Source organism: Anolis sagrei, chromosome 1 (assembly GCF_037176765.1).
Source record: "Anolis sagrei isolate rAnoSag1 chromosome 1, rAnoSag1.mat, whole genome shotgun sequence".
Lineage (NCBI taxonomy): Eukaryota > Metazoa > Chordata > Lepidosauria > Squamata > Dactyloidae > Anolis > Anolis sagrei.
This window is the reverse complement of record NC_090021.1, coordinates 282,354,761-282,373,094: the sequence shown is the minus strand read 5'-3', so window position 1 is coordinate 282,373,094 and position 18,334 is coordinate 282,354,761. Positions and strand designations below refer to the sequence as shown.

Below are 18,334 nucleotides of genomic sequence, written 5' to 3'. Positions count from 1 at the left end.
AAAAGCCTTTCTGAAAAGGAGAGGGACATAAATCCAGTTCTACTGCCAGGCTTTGACAATGTTTGTTTTATGCATACATCCCACACATGTCCATTAGGAGGCCTGAGCCTTGATTAAGAACAGCGTCATGAATAAACATCCACTGCACATAACTCTCCAGCCAAGGTTTAACACTTTAGGCCTGTTTTCTAGATTCTCCTTTTCTGTTCTGCACCAAGTCTTCTACCAATGCTTCACGAACACTGAGATAGCAAACATTTTTAAAGGACAGGGACAGCTATAAAGCTTAATTGGTCACTAATAGTCAAACCAGATTCCCATGGCAAACAAATTAAATGGGAAAGAAAGGGCTACGAAGTAAGAAACTAAAAAATGGGACAGAATGTTGTCCTTTGCCAGTCACAACCATCAGATTTAGATCATGAAATATATGTTTATCTTTATTGGAAAGCAGCATGGTAGCATATGAATCTTTGCTTTCAATATGTCATGGTCAATCAATTTAACAAAATCTGGAATATAGACATTTTTCTGGTAAGTAATAATCACAATATTTCATTGTCTTTTTTAAAAGACCACTCCTAGACATAAAATAGTCCATCCCTCCCTGGAAAAATGTCTGCCACATTCCTTCATGGACATGTAAGGCATTTGTGGCCATTGTTTTTTTTTTTTTTTGGTTTTTTTTAAAAAACCAAACTTTTAAAACTAAGGCATAAACAGAAGCTCTAGGGGGCACACAAGTAGCCTTGGTGGCTACACTTTTCCCAATATATGGTAGATATCCTTTTGTCTTTGATTCAGACTCAAGATGTGTCATTTCTATTTATTTAATTTACTGTCTTTCTCCTAGTACTGGACCGAAATCAAATGTAAATTGTACACTCTACAGATATGTACAATTTAATTTTCCTAAAAGCTTTGCTTAGTTGATTAAAAGAATGCTGAATTAACACTGAGGGCCGAGCTTATGGCCAAACTACACGCCATAACTTTCTTGCCCGCTAGCAGACTGAACATAACCTTCTTTCTGCTTATGTTCAGTCTACAGGCAGAGCACTGAAACCAGTGCTCTGCCTGTAGACTGAACATAAGCAGAAAGAAGGTTATGTTCAGTCTGCTAGCGGGCAAGAAAAAAAAATTAAGCCAGGAATCTTCTCATGCTTACAGAAATGCCTGGGGATAAACAAAAATTCTGTGTTTAGAAGGATAAATGGTTGCATTCTGGAACAGAAATTGATTCTTTTTAAAACTGCCTGTACATTTGGATACTCAGTTGAACATTATAAATATAGTCAATGTATTGCTTTACGATTACATATAGCAAGTGTCATATAAACAGCATTAGCCAGACTGAAGCTGTATTTATGCCACAGGACTAAGCTGAATGTTTTCCAGCAAAGGTTTGTACATCACCATCCACATATGGTACTCTGGCCACAAAACAGCACTTAGGGCACATTGCAAGGACACATAATTAGGATTTCTGGTACCTTTTATTTCCTACAGCCCTCATTTGATGCCCACTCCATGACGGCAGCTGTAAAATGGGGTTTCCCCCTTCTAAAGTTAGAAAAAAAAATCTAGATTCTTATAATTTTCTAGTCTACTTTTAAAAAAACAGTAAATCTTTGTATTCAAGGTCCTTTTCAGATTCAAAATTAGATTTAAAGGGAGTTAAAGTAAGCCTTGGTATGTGGTGGCATTTGTTTCCAGGACACAGCTCTCTAACGTCCCTCTCCCCCCCCCCACCCCCAATGTATGCCAAAATCCACAGATTTCACATCTATTATATATAATGATATAATAATATGATATTCCTTATATAAAATGGCAAGATTAATGTTTGCTTTTTGCATTAAAAGAAAAGTATTTTCAGCCATGGATGATGGACTTTTTAGATACAGAATCCATGGATACGGATGATTGATTTCATTTAAATGCCTTCAGATAGTCCAGGATTACGGCCTTCTCCTCTTCATGTCATTTCTAGTGCAAGAACGTCTTTACATTTCATTGGAGGCCTGCACCCTTCCAACATTCGTAATCTTAAGGGATTGAAAAGCAACATATGAATATATAATATAAATTATTTTAAGAATATGAAAATCGAGACAAAAATATATTCAGAGTAGTCAGTAGCCACCACTCCAGATTATGTTTATGTGACAGTCATTAGGCTGGGACACTATTTATATTGCCCTAATCAGACAAGGACAAAGACAGCTGGTCTGTAACCAAGGACATCCAGAAAGTTATGTCTGGCATCAACAGACCAGGGGAATCTTTTATTTGTTCTTAAAACATGGGAAACATGTCTAATCTACAGTTCCTGACACATTTACTGACAACAGCCCTTTTTGCATTCTAGGTGCATGAAAGAGGCCACAAGAATTCTGTGAAGCTGCTTGTTTAGCCTTATCTTCAAGGTCACATGACTTCCCTTGTGATAAAACGGAGAATTTTTTAAAATCCTTGAACAATTTAGAACACTGTACAAGGCTTCATGTATACCTTAAAAGACGAAGGGTTCAGAGTTCTAATCCATGAAAGGAGCTTCTCCTGCAGAAGTCATTCCTAAATATGAGAATAACAAGGAGGAAATGGGCAACTTGGGGGCAGTACTCAACATGTAGGGGTTATACAATTTTCAGTAATCCCCACATATCTGTACAAGATACAAACTCTGTATGCATATCCACATGTACCAGGGATGGTGTGCGAGGAAGGGGTGATCTTTTTGCAATTCTTGCTTGTAACACACATGCAAAAAGGAAGTGACCACTATGGTTTCCATTCTCATCCTTCCAAAGGGGACTTTACTATTCTTGGAAAATATTCAGTAATTCTTAATAAAGAATGATTGACCATAGGAACAGAGGCATAAGAGCTTGAAATCTGCTATAAATCATCCTATCTGCATGAGCTTAAATTATAAAATTATACAAATAATGTTTTGGAACACTGCAATTTTGAGTAGTGTGTATTTAAGAACACTGAAGGGTCAAAACAATTCATCATGCACAATTAATGGTAAACGTGGGGCTTTAATGCCATATGAGAAATTACATTGAATGAGAGTAGAATTTCAACTAAATATATCAAAAGAATAAAAAATAAAGATTACACTTGCTGGAAAGATATGCTCTTGCATTTTTTTATTTCTGTATCTTACTCCTGAGAGGGTTTTTTTTCCAAGGAAGTATGGGAAAACTGTTGGCAGACAGAGATGACAAAATCCCATTCATAAATAGCTACAAAAAATAAACATTCCTTAAAATGTAACACAGACATTTCCATTAAATTACAGGAAAAATAAGATTAGCCTCATTACCTAAAAATCTATGCCTGGAAATGCTACAAAAAGGAATGAATCAAATCTAGTTGTATCTGTTTGCTGACAGAATGGTATCCTTACAGTATCCCAACACCGACGGCCACTCTGGGGCCAGAATAAAGAAGGGGAGCCAGGAGGACGTTGCCATCTTGTCCCCTGTGACATCAGCGCCCCTCCCCCAACACCAACGGCCACTCTGGGGCCAGAATTGTTTTTATACTATGTCTTGAATTTTGTTGTTCCTATATTGTACACCGCTGTGAGTCGCCCCTGGGCGGAGAACAGCGGTATATAAGCAAAGTAAATAAATAAATAAATAAATATCCTCTTGCCTTGCACCCCCTAAAGATGTTTTGTTCTCTTGGAGGACCCATCAAGGAAGAGCCTGGCATGCACAGAGAGTTGCCACAGAGAGGAAAGGATTGGGATATATTTGCACAAGTCAAAATCTATTTGCACAGCCTGGCATGTAGCTTTAAAACCTACCCTCCAAATTAATAATAATGTAACTCCTAAAAAGCTAAAATTGACACCAGAAGATTTTTGTATTCTGCATGAGGAACTTTTGTCTCTCAATCAACTATGAAATGTTATTACTGATTGTGATTGCGGGGTTAGAGAAGATAGCTTGAACATCAGTCGAAAGGCAAGCTCTACACTAGAAGATAATCCAAGGGAAAGAATGTGGTTGACTGAAAAATGGACAATAAATCAATAGATGAGAACAATCAAAGCTTCAAATGTCTATACACCAACACAGAATTTGAGAAACAAATGAAATAAGCTTGTTTGTATTTTAGGAGGAAAGATACTTTTGAAAGATCTGCAGGGTCGATGGACTTCTCATGTTTTGAGAAATCTTGGAGAGCAAGTGGGTTGTCAAGTGACTAGAGAAACGGAAACATTCCTCGAGGAAGAGGAGGAGGAGGAGGAGGAGGAGGAGGAAGTGGTGGTGGAGAGGGATCCAGGACCCTACAAACCAGTCAGTCTAATCTCAATACCACAGATTATACCAGAGTCTGTCTGAAACTATCTTGATGAGAAGGCGAAGCCAACACAATAATCAAAACAAGGAGTGGGAAACCCATGAAAGTGAAAGACTGGCTGTTAAGTCTTTTGCTTCTCCTTCCCACAGTACTTCCATTCACACCTACTATTGCAATATAAAAGTTCCTTCTACAAACAAAATGGGTCAACTGGATGTAAAACACAACCTGTAAGAGTCATACACCTCATTGGGTTCCTCACCTGTCTTGTCTGTGAATTCAGATACTGTAAGATGAGTCTTGTATTCACACTATGACTCCAAGTATTTCCCAATGCTGCAGTTACATAACCAGATTCTCCAGCTCCATTTCTAGAAGGTCCTGGAATAATAATGATGAAGATTATGATGATGTTAATAATAATAATAATAATAATGATCAATATTCTGATAACTAAGGTATAATTAGACTGTTGAGTCCACAAGCTAAAGTGATAGTATTAAACAAAGCAAAATGAAAAATACAACAGATCAGTATTTGGTTTCAAGTGCTTTAAATCTGTCAAAATAGCAGAACTCTTAAAAATTGAGTTATTGACAAGTGAGGGAGGCCTATAGTGGCATGATGAACCTAGCTATAGCAAAGCAGCAAGGAACATGAAAGGCACTGCCGACTACTTCAGCCAGAGAAGTTAGCCATAGCAAAGCACCTAATGAACCAACCTGGACACAGCATATTATTTGAGAACACAGAAATGCTGGACCAGACTACACAGAGAAGCCATTGAAATCCACAAGCATGTGGACAATTTCAACAGAAAGGAGGAAACCATGAAAATGAACAAAATCTGGCTACCAGTATTTTAAAAACTCTAAAATTACAACAGCAAAACAACAGAGAAGAAACAATCTGGGACATCTAATCACCTCTCAACAAAAGATTGCCCCAGGCACTGCCAGGCTATCAAATGCTAATCAAGGTTGTCAGTTGAAACACTCACACCTAGCTCCAGCAGACAAGAGTCCTTTATCCCACCCTGGTCATTCCACAGATATGTAAACCCTTTTTCCTTGTTCCAACAAACCTCACTACCTCTGAGGATGCTTGCCATAGATGCAGGCGAAACATCAGGAGAGAATGTCTCTAGAACATGGCCATATAGCCCAAAAAAACCTACAACAACCCAATGATTCCAGCCATGAAAGCCTTCGACAATACATTATCCAGATATTGTTGAACTCACTCTTGGTGGCACTAGCTAGCCTAACAAAAGGTGAGGAATGCAGGGAGCTGTAGTAGAAAAAACAATTTGGAGGCATGCACAAATCCCACCTCTGTACTATATTATCAAATGGCTAAGCATAGCAAAAAACAAAAAACAAAAAAACCCCAAAACAAACAAACAAACATTCGACGTTTTTCTCCGACTCATCAGAAATTCAAAGGATTTTATTCAAGCTGATATCAAATTTTCCAGCTTTCTTATTTCTGAACCATCTATCACCACTCCAGAATATTGAATTTTTTAAACTGCTAAATGGAGATGGAAACAGGTAAGGAGATGGTTAATTCAAGTAGAAAAAATATATCATTACTCTCTAACTTCAGGGCACATTCCTCCACAACTCAGGAATTCCCATTAATGTCAACAGGTACTCTGAATGAAGATGGGAGGCATGGGCAGGGAAGGGCACAGTGATTACAAAGAAAACAGGGAAATATATTACTTTGCTCTTACTTCTAAGGGGAGAAGGCTTGTGGTACCAAGCGATAGAAGCACCTGCTTTGACTATACCTTGCAGGGCTATTTGTGTGATCCACTTTCAGATAACTCGCCCACACAAAGTTAATGATGTGCATGCTGCAGTACAAGACAGTTTTTAAGGGCAGAACAGCCTCTCTTTTATAGAATAGAAAAATCCCTTGTGAGAAAATACTGTTTAAAAGAGAAATACTATAAACCTTTTGCAGCCCTTTCTTTACATGTTTGAAAATCAAGGCAAGCATACCAGTAAGAAAGGAATGTGAGCCATGAAGGAAACCGACCCCCTCCCTTCCCAAGAGAGTTCATTGGCAGTTGACTGCCAAAGACTTTATCCCTTTCTCCAAGCACTGAACTCCAGAAGACAACAGATGTCTCAGGGGCAAGAAATCGGAAATGGCAGGAAAAGAGATAGCAGCTCACACATGCTGTTTAAAATTATTCTGTTATTTCATCTGCTAAATGAATTTTAATAAGAACATGAAAGAAGATAAATGGAAATTAGTGTATTTAAACAATATGCCCTACCCTGTTTTTGACTTCACTGATAATACGTGGAGATAAATGTTATCTTATCCTAAAACGAGCTGCAAAAGGTATCAGTTTTTCCAATATTTTTTTATTTTAAAAAAATGGTTTAGATAATGTCTCAAGACTTATTTCCTTCTGAAATGTTTCTCTTTGTAAATGATGAAATATAAAAGGTCCTGGACACAGCATATTATTTGAGAACACAGAAATGCTGGACCACTCTAACAACCACCATGTCAGACTACACAGAGAAGCCACTGAAATCCATAAGCATGTGGACAATTTCGACATGCTTACAGACCATTTAAAATGCACATTTGAGGAAAACAGATAATTGAATATATGTTTACTGAAGAAGTAAGTCTAACTAAGGCTAAATCCAGTTTTCTGGTCCCAAATAAATAAAACCAGGAAATCAATGGGATTAGCATAAATACTGATTTGCCATTTATCAGTTGATTCCCTAGAATGCCTCTAGTTGGGATGAGCAAATTAATTTAGGCCTAACTTCAGACAAATAAGGGAAGATGGAGCACAACATTGTTAAAGAAAAGAAAACAGTAGGCATGGAATAACTTTTGTGACACATGCCCATTTTGAAAAAGACAACAAATGTTTTTCATATTATTAGCTTTGAAACAGTCATTATTTGGATAAGAAGAAGTAGACACTTCTCCACTCACTCATAAAGGGAACAGCTACTCTCATCTTTTACAAAATAGGTCAACTCCCTAGATTAGTCTCAGAGGAGTTATGCCTTCCTCCGCCTTCTTCCATCTTCTGATGTCCATACTTGTTTATTTTATGTATTTATTTACATAGGGTGGGAAAACAAACATATATATTGTATAAAATGTTTTTAAAATCAGTATGCTAAGCTTGAAGCTGATAAAATTAATGATTGGTCTTGAAAATATTTGTGCACAAGTCACATGAGGGTTTCCATTATCCAAGTTTTTTAAATAAAGAATGCAAACATTTAGGAAACCGAGGTTGAATTTTTGCTAGCGTTAACAAGCATTTCCAGATAGTGCATATTGAAAATGTTTTTAAAACGTACGACAATTTGTTCCAAAGTACGTAAGCTTGTCTGTTTGAAAACTTCTTGATCAATTAAATTTAATTGGAAAACATTTTTAATATAGCTAATTTGAATATGAATACATATTTTAAAAAACATATGAATAGCAAGCATCTTATTGGAAGAATCAGTGAGTTTTACCTCCCACACAAGGGAATGCCTTTTATAAAATGGTGGTTGGTGCCAAAAGTACACAAAAGTCTAAAAACAAAGTAAGCATGTTCCTTGCTTCCCCTAACTGTTATTTTTGCTTCAATAGAAATTCACACAGATATAATCATGACACTTACTAACATGTTTAAATTCATGGGACAGCTCTAATTAAAATAAAGATGGGGATAAACATCCCTTCCCTCCAACCAAAACATGTACCTACATGAATGTGATATCCTTCACATACTTTTACTTCGCTCTCTTCCCCTCTCAATTCCAAGTTCTTTTCCCAAATGTCAATATTTTGTTTGATCAGGAAGTGAGCCTCACACACTTGATGGCCAAAAGGATGACCTCTCTCCTTGGGCAGGCTGGCCAAGGTGCATGCTGTACCCATTACAAGGCATAGGCTCCACTGCCAATCCATGTGTAGCTAATAAACAAAGGGCTGAAATCCATTCAAGTACACTTGTCAGCACTCTACATAAATTATAAAAGACATATGTACCCAGCCTGCACTGCATTCCCTTGACCACCCCTCACCCCAAAAAGACAGTGGGAGGCACTGGATGCAAAATATAAAGGTGCACATAATGTTCTGATAAATTTAAGTTGAAAAGTTATTCTGTTTTTTCATCACTTGCAACCAAGCAATCCATTATCTTCCACAAGTGTACTGAAAGGCAGAATTCCGCAAGTACAAAATATCAATAAAAGAGCTTGTTAATAAAACCTTCATATGTGATCTAGAGGGGTGCACTATTAAGACAGGCAGTCATTTTTCCTACTTGCTGATGATAAAACACTCAAGCAGAGAGGACCGCAGTCACACCCTGGAACATCAGGATAACATCCATTTGTGCTTTCCTAAGTATTATCATATGCCACCCCCAGAGAAAGCAGCAGTTGCTAGTTAACACGTTGACAGAAACCGCCCAGGACAACACAAACATTCTTTCTAGACTTTATAAATCATTTTGAGAGAACTGCTGAGAAGAACAGAAATTTAAATAAAAGAATGATATTATTTTCATTATTTATACTAAATGAAGCCTGTTAACAAATTAAAACTGGAGTGGAAATTAGATGCCCCTTTGTCTTTTGGATGGTAGCTAAAAGGCATGGAAGTAAGCCTCTGTGAGATGGTCTGGTACTGCCGTCAACATGTTTTGCATTAGGAAATCTTATCCCCCAAAGTCAGGGCACTCATAACAATTCCATTTTGTCTTGAAACTCTTTAGTGAAAGAGTCTCTAAACTATTATTTACATTACAATCTACTAAAGCAAGACTGAAATGATTCAGCTGCTCTGAATCCTGTCCAGATGATCCACCAAACCTGAATAAATTGATCAGGTTTCACAGACTCCGCAGAAGTGGGAAGGCAGGGGTTGATTTATAGCAGAAGAGAGGTGTGACATTAGGTAGAACTGAAAAACACAAACCTACAAAATAGTCTTATCTGATTCAGTAATAGCAATTCAATTTCCAGTATGCTAAGTCACCTTTCCTTTCTGAATGATTGTTACCCAATCGAATTTTGCAGAAATCATAGTGAATGAGTACAATAATGTATATGAAGAAGAACATTTTCTTCTACACAGTGGTTCGCTGTAGTGTTGATTTAATTTGTTATTTTCCTTCCTGTTCCATTAGGCTGAAATACCATCTTTTCAAAACTGTCTCTTGCAAAACTCTGTATTTTTTTTTTTGCCTTGTGTCATTTGATTTGCATTAACTAGAATTTTATGGCAATTATGCAGTGTTATTTATAAAAATCTGCTTCTCAACGTAATTTCTAGACTTTTCAATTGTTTGTTGTGTGACATTGTCATTTTTGCTACAGCTGGAAAAATGGTTTACTGTTATACAGGCAAACATCTAGCATTAGTATCTAAACATTCTCCCCTTAGGAGACAATATAATAGTGATAAACAGATTATATAATGTACTTGCATAGAAGTGACAGGTGTAGTACTTGGAATTGCATGTGTTTATGTCACTTAAGATTTGTGTAAAAAATGAGTTCAAAATTTGCAGTGCAAATGGAAGCTATACAGCACACTATATTTGAAACCTCAGCATAAAACATGCCATTTTCTCACGCTAGTCGCTTTCAGCTGTTATGCTATGTCATTCTTTGCTTCTGTTCACCCATTATTTAGATTTGCCACTTTTTCACATTCCAGGAGTGGAGATATAGCAAACTAAGGTCAAAGAGAAGGAGTTGGGGAGAGCAAAAGAACAATACCTTTACCATCATCACTGTATTGTTATTTTAAAAATTAATACAATTTCATAGGCCACTCCAAAACATGCTGATCCATGTTATTTAGAAAATGTGTCAACAGAGGATGAAACTGGCTAAACCATCTGAGTTTTCATTGTCTAAGAAAACCTATGATGGCAACTTGGAAACACACACACTACTAGACTGTGAGCTGTAAATGATAGGCATTTTCTGCATGATGCCTGCTAACAGTAGAGGAGGTTTATGTATGATAGTACACTGCAGTGATCAGTTTGGTAAGGAAAGAGCCAAAGCAGTAAAGAGAGGAGAGACTAAAGTACTGAACGAGATGCAGTAACTCAAAATGGGAGGCCTGTGGACTGAATGCACTTTTTGTAAATAAACTCTAACATTGATGGCTACAACTATTGTTTATTATAAGCATTCACATCCAACTAAGCAGTGTCAAACATTTGGCCCAACTGCTGGATGATCTTCATCATTCAGAGAAGTATGAACCCATGTTTCTTGCAAATTGCTTGAAACATCTGGCTGTAACACCTGCAAATCACCATATTTTAAAAAAGATAGGTTTGCAATACAAATGATTTTGCACTTCTAAACCCATATGCCAGCAGTCCATCTGTTAAAGAGACATTCCTTGAAACAGCAATGTTTTAGTCTTTCATATAAATCCTAGCCCAAATTGCTTTTGGCTGGTTCTAATGCAGAGCTTGGCCCAGAATATACGGCCAATAGGTGAGGAATTCTGATAGCAGTAGTAGATCATTCCATCTATTTTATTATGTAACAGCAGCAGTGAGGATAGTTGAAAAATTAATGCTGGTCCACACTAATTGACCTGGAGCAGACTGTCTGGCCTACCTTATAGGCTTGCTATGAGAATAAAGTGAGAGCAGGATAGCTATTAGTTCTGAACTCATTAACACAAATGAGAGATACAAGTGTAACTAATTAATAAATCTGATAAAGTTAAAATCACATGGGAAGAACTGAATCAACAAGATAGGCCAGATTGACATGGGAGCATTTTATAGAAGCATCATAATGTAGCATCTATAACAGTGGTTCTCAACCTTCGTAATGCCGCGACCCCTTAATACACTGCCTCACGTTGTGGTGACCCCCCAAAATAAAATTATTATTATTGCTACTTCCTAATTATAATTGTGTTACTGTTATGAATCATAATGTAAAAATCTGAAATGCAGGATGTATTTTCATTCACTGGACCAAATTTGGCACAAATACCCAAAAACAGCACTCCATGCCGTCATGTCAGCCACATGACCTTGGAGGTGTCTATGAACAACACCGGCTCTTTGGCCTAGAAATTGAGCACCAACTCCCAGAGTTGGACACAACTGGACTTAATGTCAGGGGAAAACTTTTACCTTACGTTATCCAATATGCCCAAATTTGAATACTGGTGGGGTTGGAGGGAAAATTGATTATGTCATTTGGGAGTTGTAGTTGCTGGGATTTATAGTTCACCTACAATTAAAGAGCATTTTGAATTCCACCAATGATGGAATTGGACCAAACTTGGCACACAGAACTCCCACAACCAACGAAAAATACTGGAAGGGTCTGGTGAGCACTGACCTTGAGTTTGGGAGATGTAGTTCACCTGCATCCAGAGAGCATTGCAGACTCACACAATGATGGATCTGGACCACACTTGGCAGAGATACTCAATATGCCCCAATGTGAACACTGGTGGAGTTTGGGGAAAATAGACCTTGACATTTGGGATATGCAGTTGCTGGGATTTATAGTTCACCTGCAACAAAGAGCCCTCGCTAGCTCTGCACCCCTGCCGGCCAGCGGGAGAGCGAAGCAGGCAAGGCCGCCTGGAGCAAGGCCTTGCTCCAAAGCCCCCCGCCTGCTCCGCACCCCCGCCGGCCGGCGAGAGAGCGGAACAGGCCAGGGCGCCTGGAGCAAGGCCTTGCTCCAAAGGCCCTGGCCTGCTCCGCACCCCCGCCGGCCGGCGGGAGAGCGGAGCAAGTGAGGGCACCTGGCCGCCATTTTGGAGGGGGCGTGGCCAGCCAATGCGGCTTTGCGACCCCCAGAAAATGGCCATATGACCTCCCGAGGGGTCGCGACCCCCAGGTTGAGAACCGCTGATCTATAACATTAAAGAAAGGCTCTCGAGTCTGATTCTTCACAACAGAAATGGAGAAGACTAACATAAGAAAACATTGCTTTAAAACTCATATGAATATGGAAAAACTCATAGGCAAATCGTTGTGACCAAAGATCACTTCAACTTGCTGTCAGATTCAAAATAATTTGTTCAACCCACAGCTAACTAAAAAGGAATGACAATACAGATTATTTATTCAAAATATTTTATACCCCACTTCACTAAATGTTGTATGTGCCTGTCTGTTCATGTGCATATAAATAAATATTTAAAATCTGATCCAATAAAAGCACCAAGATAAAACAGCTACAGCCATTTTGTGGCAGACTGTGGGATTATACAAATTAAGATGCCAGGATCAATAAAACATCTTAATCTGGCATTAAAGAGGATTGTAAAACAGGTGGCAGACATACCTTCTTAGGGTGGGTATGCTAAAGGCAAACAACCACCTATCAAGAAGATTGTCTATTGTGATTATATAATACGCTTTAAATAAAGAAACACTTGATTGAGAATTTTAAGAGGAGATCTTCAAACATGGGCAAGATGCTATAAGAAGAGACACTTCCTTGGGTATTTATGGTTCGAAGTCATTTAGAACTTTAAAGGTCAGTGCCATTACATAAATATTGCTCAGAAATTAAGAACCATGCAGATCTTTTAACAGTCATGCCAGCCACATGACCTTGGAGGCGTCTATGGACAACACTGGCTCTTCGGCTTAGGAATGGAGATGAGCACCACCACCCAGAGTCAGACATTACTACACTTAATGTCAAGCAGAAATTTTTACCTTTATCTTTTTGTACAATTCAAAATATAAAATAAACCTTCATATTGTGTCCACTGCATTACAGTGATTCATAGAATTATAATGTTGGACATGACCTCATGGGCCATCTTGTCCAACCTCCTGTTCAATGCAGGATCTCCAGCTAAAGTATTACAAGCAGGTAATCCTCCAGAGCATGGATCACTGTGACCAGGCACAGGACCAATTTTCAGGGGGGAAAATCAACTGAGAATCTGAACCACTGTAGCCCCCTAGTCTTCTTCTGACAAAAGCAGTCAGAGGAATTCACATCTTTGTTCAAAATAGAGACTGCTCCCAACTTGAAATCTAGGTGTGTCTAAAGATATGGCCCTGAAATGGCTTGGAACTATTTTAATATCTCTATCAAGAGTTGTCATCTCACCATGACGATGAAACTGATTACTACAACTACTAGCTTGTAGGAGCTGTCTCATATTCTAATGAGCTTTCTACTGAATCCAATGGTGATCAAGTGTAAATCAACTATAGCCATATTGCAAGTTCACTAAATTTGTCAAAGGGCAAAGTAGGTACCTTGTTAATTTATCATACATGCAGCCCACAATGAAGTGTAGTGACAAAACTAAAATTGAGAATGGAAAAAATACTATTTTGGATGACAACTTCCAGATTCCCAAGTCAGAAGCTTTCCCAAGTTCTTTTCTTCTCATTCTGTTGCTGTGTGCCTTCAAGTTGTTCCTGACTTATAGTGATGCTAAAGGTGAACCTATCATGGGGTTTTCTTGGCAATTTTCAGCAGTGGCTTTCCTTTGCTTTCCTCTGAAGTTGTGAGAATGTGACTTGTTCAGTGGGTTTCAAGGGCCAGACAGGGATTCGAACTGTGGTCTCCAGAGTTGCAGTCAAACTACTATACTTCTCTGGCTCTCAACTTCCGGTATAATACACACAGTACTCTTTTCACAGTTAAATTATTTTTCTGTTATCCAATAAGTCTATATGAACAGAGTGTTTTGCAGCTGGAAAATAAAAAATAGACTTTAAACAATGCCATAATGACCAGTGACATATGACCTATCATGAGAACAAATACACTCCAGAACCATCACTCCTTTAAAGTAATTGTCACACAATCAAGAAAAGCCTAAGCTGATCTTGTCTCCTGCAAAATGCCTCCCCCCTTCATTCAGTTGAGCAAAAATTCAAAATGCCTTTTTAAAAAAAATGGGGAAAAAGAAAACAGCTAAAGCTGCTAGAGACCAAACTATTTCACAGAAACTTGTGTTGTTTTTGCAATAGAGATGGAAGTGAAGGGGGAGGGGAGATGGGAGGAAGAGAAGTTTCAAATAGCAACATTGTCCAAAAGGGTGAAAGGGAACAGATGGCCGTGGAGAATGCAGACTCAAAGCTCTGAAGAAAAGGCCTATATTGACAGATCTTGCTGTTTCCTATTCAAGCATGAATGCTCTGGCATAGAGTGTTACGGTGATACAAGGAGCGACCTCTGTTCCCAGCAACCCGCTACGGGCAACTGGCCTCTGAAGCTTTCTGAGAAAAACAAGGAGACACAGACAGACAAACAGATATGGCAGCAAGCCCAAGTCTTAGCTATCAGGGAAAAAAATAGAAAGGCCAGAAACAGCTGCCTTTTCCTGGCTCCAGAGCCGAGCACTGGAAAGAGCATTTCCAGCCTTTCACATCTTCCTTTTCAGAGCAAGCTTCTTCAAGAGGTCAACCTCAAGCTGCTGGTCTTTGCCCTGAGCCGAGGTGAAAAAAAGGACAGATCAGAACTTGTCTTGCTCATTGAAAACTGCTCCCTTTAATCATAAGAACTCCCTCCAGCAAACAAAAATATTTCAGACATAACCCCCTAATGATAATGCTTGAGGTTTTGTGTGCAAGAAGCCTGGGGGATTTAAAGTTAAAGAATTTAAAGCTGCAATTCCCACAGTCAGGTTTAACCGAGCTCATTCTCTAGTGTGCACAGCACAGAGATAGCCCTCTCTCCCCTTCTCCCCCAAACATGGGGCTGGGAGAGTTAATTACTGGCTGTTCAATGGGACTCACACTGCTAACAAGTGGGGTGAATGAAGGTTGGTGTGTGCTTGTATCACAAAGAGAGAGAGATTTCATAGGGAGGGATTCTACTACCATATTAAAGTAACAGTTCTTATCATCTGATGATGTTGGGTATATTTAAGGCACTTATCAAAATCCAAATTCTAGACAGTAAAGATTAAAAAATGCAGCAGGTCCTTGCTATTCACTGTGGTTTGTTTCCAGGATGCTCAAGACTCATTACATATATACAATGGTATAGTAAAATGATGTTCCTTACATTAAAAGGCATTTTTTTTAAAAAAATGTCGAGATATAAATGGCTGGATCCATGGATATGAAGGTGCACACTTATGTACATCTCAACTCCTTCACAATTTGGAATGCTATGGGGATGGTTGTCAGCACCAGTCTTTTATTTTCAAAATGTATATTTACTACAGATGGCAAGAAATATGTGTGAATTTTACCTGGGTCCCTTGTTCTTAAGCCATTGTTAAACATTTCTTTTTCTTCACAGCATTAAAAAATTGGGGATGTCCAGCTTGTTAAGCTCTGGAAAAAATACCCACCTCTATAACACATAATGCATATATATACCTGTGTGTACATAGGTGAATGCACACACACCTCCCTTTTATATGGTAGTTCTAATAGCTGTCTAGCTAGAGATAGTGACAGGTTTCAGTGTTAACTTCCCTGAAGAAAATAATAGTGGACGCTGTGCTCTCCTTGCCCTTTTTCTTTTTGCTTATCTTTTCATTTACTGCTGTTATTCACTGATGTTCGAGTTCTACTTCACAATCCTGGCATTTTCTTGAAAGCCTGAAAACTGTAATTGTTCCCCTCCTTCCTTCAAGTGCACAGTGTAAAATGGCAATGATGCAGTAAAACATTAGGCTTTCAGAACCCACCTGTCTTTGAGAAGGACTTGTGTTTGGTCAAACACTTCCCTAACCTGGAATATTTTCCTCCTGGAGAAGGGGCACATTGACCAATACAGCAGTGTTCTATGTGGCCATTTTTATGAGTAAAACCTAGCAGATTTTCCCGTGCTCCCAGAGTAGGAGACCCTGAAGCCACAGCTATTTCAACTGAGGGAGAGAGCAAACAATTGCAGCCATGAATAGTGCTAGGAGCTTTATGCATACAAAAAGACACAGAATTCTTGGAGGGAACAAGACTCTTGACTGATTTTTCTTCCTTTATTTCTCTTAGCAGTTCCCAAAAAGACAAGGAAAACTTAATTAAATGTTGGAGGTATCCATCCTAAAGCAAGGATATTTGGACCACTAATAACCTCCCCAATTCAGAACATAGAAACATTAATGGCCCCTTCTTGTATCTCGCGGTCTACATAAAATAAATACCATATAATCACACTAGTCATCTTTCATGCATCACAGTGCATGACTAGTGGTATAAAAGAGAGAGAACGAAACCTAGGCATTGATAGTGTCAGTATCTGAAGCAGTATATTCATAGCGCAATGCTACATGCACTCAGGCCACATTAATACATCAAACAGCTGGTCCATATTTGGGGGCAGAGAGTCTTGTTTGTTTATTGCATTTAGCTACAGACATGTAGGAGTTTCAAATACAGGTTATTTGACTGATACAGAATAAGTTTTCCCGCTCTCTGATGTGTGAGATAGATATAGATGGGACTAGGATTATTATAGCCAAAGTCAGCAACTAAGTCCTGCAGATCCTCATGCAACCTATGATCCACAACATCCTGCTCCAGCCTAGAAATCAAGATCTAAGACTCATCCCACTTTCTGGTTTCCATAAATGTACAACTGGAAACAACATGTTCAAAGTAAATTAAGAAGGAAGACCTGCCATGGGGAAGATGTGAGCCACCCATTTCTTTGGTCCAATTGCACTCTACAAAAGCTGTAGTTTCTCAGAAGGAACTGCTGGCCCCATGCATTTTTGCCTGGCTATGGGATTTATTCTGACTGTCAGTGGCAGAGGGTAGCCTATTAAAAAGTTCCACCAGGTTCAGGCCTTCTACAACCACATTCTCTCTTCACATTTACGATTGGTGCAGGAGTATATGGAAGCATTCCTCCACTGTGGACAGGCAAAACAGTCTATATAAAGACTACAGGGGTTTTTTTCTTGACAAAGAAGGGTTTTCAAAAGCAAAGGGAAGGCCAGATTATAAGACCTGAATGCAAAGAGTATATGCTGACTTCATTATCCTTGAGGAGAAATATCACAACATATGGAACCAAAGTTTTTTTTCCTCTAGCAGGTGCACTTAAACATGAACCACAGTAAAAGATCTAGTCTAGTTATATATTAAGAATGGGAGCTAGAGATAAAACCAAATTGAGTTAAATTTTGAATAGCATTGGCTTTGGTTTTGGCCCTGCTTCCAATTGCCATTCTCAATGGGCACCAGCTGCCATGGATCAAATCAGTCTACAACTAAAAATGACTCAACATTTTCAAATGCTAGAATTGGTCATGCTGTATATACTGCTATGTTAATTGCAGTGGAACATAAGACAATTTGGTCCAAACCATTTAGAGAAAAAAGGAAGTATCAATTAAAATAATAAATGCATCTTACTATCACACATTTCTTTAGAATGCCTCAATCTGATATTACATCATAACTCTTATTTTAGCAAAGATCATGTCTGAGCAAGAGAAAGAATATATGGCTAAAACTAATGTAAGAAGTTGTGCTTGCAGACTGGATCTGTCTTCCACATTTCAAGACAGGTGTCCCCAAAGTATATTCCCACACATTCCATTGACATCTGTTGCCTGCTGCAGTTTTAGGCTGCCATAAGGACAGTGGGAGTTTTAAAATATGAGATATAAAGACATTAACTGATCTGTTACAACATCTACAAACATCCTTGTCACTTTCAAATGAGATTTATGTCATTAAAATGTTTAGACATGATTACATCAAACCATTCTTATGACAAATCACTTGACATATTGGCATTTATTTATCACTAGCTTGGGGACCCGGTGCTGCCCGGGTTATTAGAGAAAGGAATTGTATATCAAGGTTGGTCTTGATCAGTTATTTATATGGCTCGCAGTGGTCTCAGGAAGTTAGTGAAGGTACTGTGAGTCCCATCGTCTGTGGTCCATCGTCCTCCAAACTACACCAGGATGGAGAGAGGGTCATGGGGGCTCTGTGTGATAAGTTTGGTCTTCATCAGTCATTGGATGAGAGTCACAGCAGTCTCAGAAAGTGAGTTAAGGTACTGCAAGTCCCATC

General features: G+C 38.6%; 1 protein-coding gene across 13 annotated transcripts in view; it reads right to left on the bottom strand.

Annotated features, from left to right (window-relative positions):
• RAD51B (RAD51 paralog B) overlaps window positions 1-18,334 on the bottom strand; it is a 349,885-nt gene that overhangs the window by 183,590 nt on the left and 147,961 nt on the right. For 8 of the 13 annotated variants that reach the window (XR_010908972.1, XR_010908971.1, XM_060762199.2 and 5 more), the window contains one exon: window positions 4,586-4,704. The exons of the other annotated variants lie outside the window; for them this stretch is intronic. Coding sequence is in view for 6 of the 8 variants with exons in the window: in XM_060762199.2 (XP_060618182.2) it covers window positions 4,586-4,704 (119 nt within the window). In the remaining 2 variants the exon portion in view is untranslated. The remainder of the gene's footprint in view (window positions 1-4,585; window positions 4,705-18,334) is intronic. 13 annotated transcript variants of the gene reach the window in all.